The sequence below is a fragment of the Quercus suber genome, unplaced genomic scaffold (assembly GCF_002906115.3).
Source record: "Quercus suber isolate HL8 unplaced genomic scaffold, Cork oak 2.0 scaffold_286, whole genome shotgun sequence".
Classification (NCBI taxonomy): Eukaryota; Viridiplantae; Streptophyta; class Magnoliopsida; order Fagales; family Fagaceae; genus Quercus; species Quercus suber.
This window is the reverse complement of record NW_027069742.1, coordinates 345,049-351,137: the sequence shown is the minus strand read 5'-3', so window position 1 is coordinate 351,137 and position 6,089 is coordinate 345,049. Positions and strand designations below refer to the sequence as shown.

The following is a 6,089-nucleotide window of genomic DNA, read 5'->3' as shown; positions in this document are numbered from 1 at the left end:
AGCAAAAAGGTCAAAAGGTACAAAAAAAATTATAAAAACTTGTGGTCATTTGAACCACTTTTGTAACAACATCTTTGGGATCCCCTCGTGTCACTCCAATTACCATTCGATAACAAATGTATTGAGATTGATTCCAAGTTTCTTACTTGAAAAAGTTGTCTTAAGATCTGTAAATTTATGATCTAGCGGATGTAAATGGTGACACGAGGTCTCCTAGGTATAAACAGCTTATGTTCCAGAATCAACCCCTCTATACTCGCCCATGCGTTATATATTTTATAGACGTGCACATGCATTATAAATTGGAAGAGAATGTCTTTTATGCTAGTGGGGTGTGAATTTTTATATATAATTAGTTTATATGATGTTGAGAGATTAGAGAAGAAAGGAATGAATACAAAGACATAAAGGTGGAAAGAGGGATGAAGGGCTAAAAGGCCGTCTTTGGGAACTTGAACCAATATAAAATCACTCTCACAATTTGCTTGGCCATCAAATTCAGCAAAGCCCCATCTTGAATTTTAAACTCCCAAAGCTCAATTTTCATTGGCTTTTAAGATCTGCTTTGAACACCTCAGTTTTCCAAGCACCTCATTTCAGTCACAACCCGCCACTTCCACCACCTTTCAAAGAGCTCTCAATTCTATTGTGAAAATGAAGGTAAGTTTGTGTGTGTGTGTGTGTATGAAAGAGAGAGAGGTAGAGAGTTTACATTATTTGTGCTTGCTTCTCTCTCTCTCTCTCTCTCTCTCTCTCTCTGTGAGTGAGTAAGAGAAAGAGAGATTCACTCTCACGTAAAATGGATTGAAGTTTATGGTTCTCAAATGATAGTTGTCAATTTTTTTTGATTGCAGCTTCTTAGTTGGATGCAAAATAAGCTTAATGGGAAGCAAGGGAGCAAAAAACCACACACAGCTTCAACTACTAGTAAGCATTCTATCAACTTCTGTATTAGCTTTTTTCGTTGTCAATGGTGTGTTTTCATTCTCTTTACTTCCTCATGCAAAATTCTCTCTCAACAATCCATCCATATTGATGGATTATAAACGTTCAAGTAATTGTGTTGGAGAGAGAGAGAGAGAGAGAGAGAGAGAGAGAGAGGTTAAATTAAAGTATTAATTTTAATTTGATATGATCGACATTCATATGTTCAATTCATCATTGAAGGAATTGAAGTGTGTGTGTTTGACAGGTCGGATCTAGATCCGATTTTAGAATTTGAATTCAATTTATATCTATATTTATCAAGATTAAATATTTATTTATTTATATTGTAATAGTTAAGGTTTAGACAAGTAATATTCGTAGTATGATTGCTTTATCATTAGGTCAAAAGATCAATGTACAAGCAGATTAAGATTAATTTAATCATGAAACAAAAAAATAGTTATGATATTTAGTGAGTCAGATCATGATCTTATAAAAAATATATATTTTAGTCAACAAATTGGATCTTATAAAAAAATTTAAGTCAACAGGTCGGATCTTATAAAAAGATTTTAGTTAACGGGTCCGATCAAGATCCTATGAAAGAGATATAAGTCAATAGGATGGATCCTAATCCCGTTCAAATTAATGTTTTGATTAAGTTCAATACCCGTACAAGTTTAGAACATGTTGACGTAAAGTTTGCATTTGATTTTATTTGTCACTTCCCTCAAACTTAGAGTGTGTTTGGGTTAAGATTAAAAAAAATTATTTGGCACATTGTTTATGGGGAAAATAGAAATGTCACTAGATTTATATTGCAAATATATTATACTTTTGTTGGTTATCTATGAGATTTCCTAGAAATTTTTTTTAAAGTTCTTTACTATACCATAATTAATTGCAATTCCAGTGAGTCATAAATCAGATCCCAAAGTGCTTTGGTTTTTTATTAGACCATTTTTCCATAGCAATTTGGACCGCTTGTCTGTTCAGATTTCTTATTGGAACGAGTATTGTTGCCTGTTGGTAACACATAATATTTTTCACAAATTTTTTCCCGCTATAATTGATATGTTCTTTTGTGCTTGGAGCAACACCATCTTCACTTTGGTCTACCACAGCTATTTTTATTATGTACTAATCACAATAAGTTATATTAGCAAGTATGAGAAAAAAATTGTGAAAAATGTTGTGCCTATTGAAACTAAAAATCCTACCTCTTGATAATATCTCTGGCTTTTGATAAAATGGCCGTAGCCTTTGATCATTTTAACCCAGCTCTTTGATTTATAGTATATAACTCATATTATGGTATGCCTGATCTGTATATTGTATAATATATTAATTTAAATATTTTCACTGGAATTGCAAGGATACCTTTTGTTTTCACATGTTTCAATCTTTTTTTTTTTTGGCCTAACTACATATTTCTTTTCTTTTCTTTTCTCTTTTTATTTTATTTATTTATTTTTTTTTTCTGAAAGCTAACTATATATTTCTAATTCTTAACATTTGGAACTTATGTAACCTCTATCTGCTAGATTTTCCATGTTTTATTTGCTATTTATTTAGTGATCTTATCTCATTAAAATGAGCCTTGAGCACATATTATTAGATGAGTAAAATTTCTGTCCTATTGTGTAGATTATGTGAAACAAGAGCCCCGTGAAGAATTCAATGATTGGCCCCATGGGTTGCTAGCAATTGGAACCTTTGGAAACAATGATTTAAAAGAAAATCCTGAAAGCCAAAATACTCAAGAGGGTCCATCTTCATCTGAAGAAATAGTAGATTTTACTCCAGAAGAAGTAGGAAAGTTACAACAGGAGTTGACAAAGCTCTTACGCAAACCAAATGTGGAGAAGCAAATTGCTGATCTTCCATTGGATAGATTCCTTAATTGCCCATCAAGCTTGGAGGTTGATCGAAGAATTAGTAATGCTCTTTGTAGTGATTCAGATCAAAGAGATGAAGATATCGACCGGACAATTAGTGTCATACTTGATAAATGTAAAGACATTTGTGCAGAGAAAAACAAGAAAGTAATTGGGAAGAAATCAATTTCTTTCCTTCTCAAGAAGATGTTTGTTTGTAGCAGTGGCTTTGCACCAGCACCCAGTTTGAGAGATACACTTCAAGAGTCAAGAATGGAGAAGGTATACACACAAATATGTATTAGCCTACATGCTCACACATACATGTATCAAATGTGTGCAAGTTGGCCAAGGTGTGAATTCACCATGAGCTTGCCTATGCTGCTCTGGCTTGGCATTGAAATGCATTCCATTTTGAGGCAAAGCCCACCAAACATGGATCTGAAATTTTAACATCATTTTGTGCATATGCTAAACTTTTATAACATTACCATCCTATTTCCAGGCTAGATTTATAAAACTTGTACATATTGTTTTAGTACTACAAGAGTTTTTTGTCATATTGGCCTACAGCTTTTGAGAGTAATGCTTCACAAGAAGATGAACCCTCAAAATAATGCTCGGCCATCATCTGCAAAGAGATATCTAGAGGACAAACAGAAGCCAAAGAAGGAAAAAGATGATGAACCGCGGAACAAAGCCAATGATGGATGCAAATGGGTCAAGACAGATTCTGAATGTAAGGTTACTTTTGATTTGCAATTAGAATGAAATTCACATACATAACAAACGCAAATAGATTAAGACAGATTTCAAAATACAATAAAAGAATATTGCACAAAATCTGGCATTAATTGGATATCTTCTTTGATTGCAGATATTGTTCTAGAGATATAAATCTGCTTTGATCTACCCTATCACTTCACTTACAGCGTAAGGGAATCCCCTATTTGAGCTTAACCAAAGAAAACAATTTCATTTTTCTTTAGAGTATAATTTTGAATATGCTTTCTAATAATAATATAATTTTGCAGGATTCAAATGTTTATGCATTGGGTTCTAAGGATCTCAGGTAGTTGGGATTACAAATCATCGAGATTCATTTTAGTGGTGGCTCATGAGAGGACCACAAATTGGCTGATCCAAATATATAGTTTTCTTTCTTTTGTTGACGGTGTTTCCCCTTTTTTTCATGGTTGTATCTGTGGATAGACACAGTACAATGCATGTTATGAAATATCGTCAAAAGGGTTTCTGTAGCTGTACTGGCAAAGCTAGCATTTAGTTTACATTTTTCAATCTATTTTACTACACCTTTTGTAAGATATTTTAAGGTGAATAATATTAGATTGACATGGAATCATGGAGATACTCTTAGCTTATTCATACAAGTTTGTTGGGAAAAATTCATATAACTTTAAATAAATTTCAGTAAGCACAGCAAAAGCACATCCACACAAAAACATAAAGAGTTACGTGAAAACCCTTTAATTTTAAATAATTTCAAGATAAATTTCGAATAATTTCACTATATTAAATAGAAATTACAACACTTAAAGATACAACTTAAGTAAAAAAAACTAAGTTTTTCTTTTCACTTACTGCTCTCTTTCTCACTATATATCTCTCACAATTTTTTCTTGCTCTCTACATTATTCTCTTCTCTTTTGCTTACTCTTACACACGCAGTTCTCCAAGACTGCACTTTCCTCAGTCTCACTCACTGGGACTTTTCTTCTTTCTCACGCGGAATGGCCTCTCCTTTTATTTCTTCACCTTTTTCTTCCTTTCTTCCTTCCACACTCTTCACATCATGCAAGCCAACTTGTCTTGACTTTTGTACATAAAGATGACTTCAATTCTTCTCATTGGAACGCTTCTCCAGCAAGTTCAATTTGCTTTGCTGACTTCTTGGCAATTCTTCAACAAGCTCATTTAATGAGCTAAGTGTGGGCTGGACCCACGTGGTGCAATGCACACCCAACAAAGTTAATTTCCATGGAAGCGTATTTGCATCTTGTAGCTAAGCAGGTTTTATATTCCAGTTAGTTCAAGATGCTATAGATGAACAATTCAATTCGGTGACATGCTGCAAAATTTCCAATGCCTTTTATTTACAGCTAAACTGAAAAAGAATATGCACACCCAACAAAGTTAATTTCCATGGAAGCGTATTTGCATCTTGTAGCTAAGCAGGTTTTATATTCCAGTTAGTTCAAGATGCTATAGATGAACAATTCAATTCGGTGACATGCTGCAAAATTTCCAATGCCTTTTATTTACAGCTAAACTGAAAAAGAAAAAAGGAAAAGAAAAAAAAATTATGACATGATCCAAATGATCAAATTAACTTGGCCGTTCTATAGTGGGCTTATCAAAATAAATCACTTAACTTGAAAATAACACAAAACAGTAGCCTTAAAAAATAAATCTAATACTTCAAAAATAAGTTGTTAAGGCAACATTTGGGGTTTTTTAAGATGAAAGGGTCGTCCTGATAATATATCTTTGTGATGCATTTGAAAGCTTTCGTTACAATAACACCATATTAAGGAGGCTCTGTTTAGCTAAGAGTCATGCAACTTGAGTGATACTTTATGGTATTTTCAACGGAGTGAATCCCCTCCTTTAACTATTGGATTATAAAAAATGAAGGAGGCTGTTTATAAGTTATAAAGGCAGTAACTCCGCCAATGACTGTTGATAGCAAATGACTGTCATTAGAAAAAAAATTATAGTAATAGGTAATGAAAGTCCCAACTCCCAACAATGTATAGAAGGCTTTGAGTAGAGCAGAGCTTATTGATTAGTATGAGTTCTTAATTTATTAAATCACATTTGTGCAACCAACACATCATCTTCATCATCCCATTCATACAAAATGGATGCTGAGGGAAGTCTATAAAAAGTTCTTAAACTGCCAAACACAAAATGTGGAATTAACATGCTTCCACCGAATGTAATTACAATTTTCATTTCTATAAGGCAATTGGCATTTGGCAAAGAGGAAGCATCTCCTTTATCTAAATCACATTCACACATTGGTCCAGAAAAAAAAAAGGTTAAAGAAAAAAAGAAGATGCACCTCCATAGCTTACTCTCTAGTACTAATAAGAAAAATTGGTTGAAGAATATTACAATAGGTTCTCATGTTTGAAGAATATTTCTTTAGGACCTTAGGTGTCTTGTAGTATATAATATGAATATATAGTTATTATTATCGAAAAGGTTGCATCTGTGAAGGAAAGTGTTTTATTATTAGTACGTACGTTGAAAAAGGATGGA

The 6,089-nt window shown here is 33.1% G+C and overlaps 1 protein-coding gene across 1 annotated transcript; it reads left to right on the top strand.

The window, feature by feature from the left end:
• Nucleotides 1–332: 332 nt before the first annotated feature.
• Nucleotides 333–4,178, top strand: LOC112022937 (protein DEEPER ROOTING 1). Its single transcript, XM_024055558.2, has 6 exons — nucleotides 333–660; nucleotides 855–927; nucleotides 2,575–3,086; nucleotides 3,378–3,543; nucleotides 3,682–3,737; nucleotides 3,839–4,178. The coding sequence occupies exons 1-5, from the start codon at nucleotides 655–657 to the stop codon at nucleotides 3,699–3,701; spliced, it is 777 nt and encodes a 258-aa protein (XP_023911326.1). The 5' UTR covers nucleotides 333–654; the 3' UTR covers nucleotides 3,702–3,737; nucleotides 3,839–4,178.
• The last annotated feature ends 1,911 nt before the right edge of the window (nucleotides 4,179–6,089 follow it).

Bases quoted from the DNA above. Each gene is read 5' to 3' on its own strand.
- LOC112022937 (XM_024055558.2), top strand. The intron at 928-2,574 runs GTAAGCATTCTA...CCTATTGTGTAG, and splicing joins ACACACAGCTTCAACTACTA to ATTATGTGAAACAAGAGCCC. The intron at 3,087-3,377 runs GTATACACACAA...ATTGGCCTACAG, and splicing joins AAGAGTCAAGAATGGAGAAG to CTTTTGAGAGTAATGCTTCA.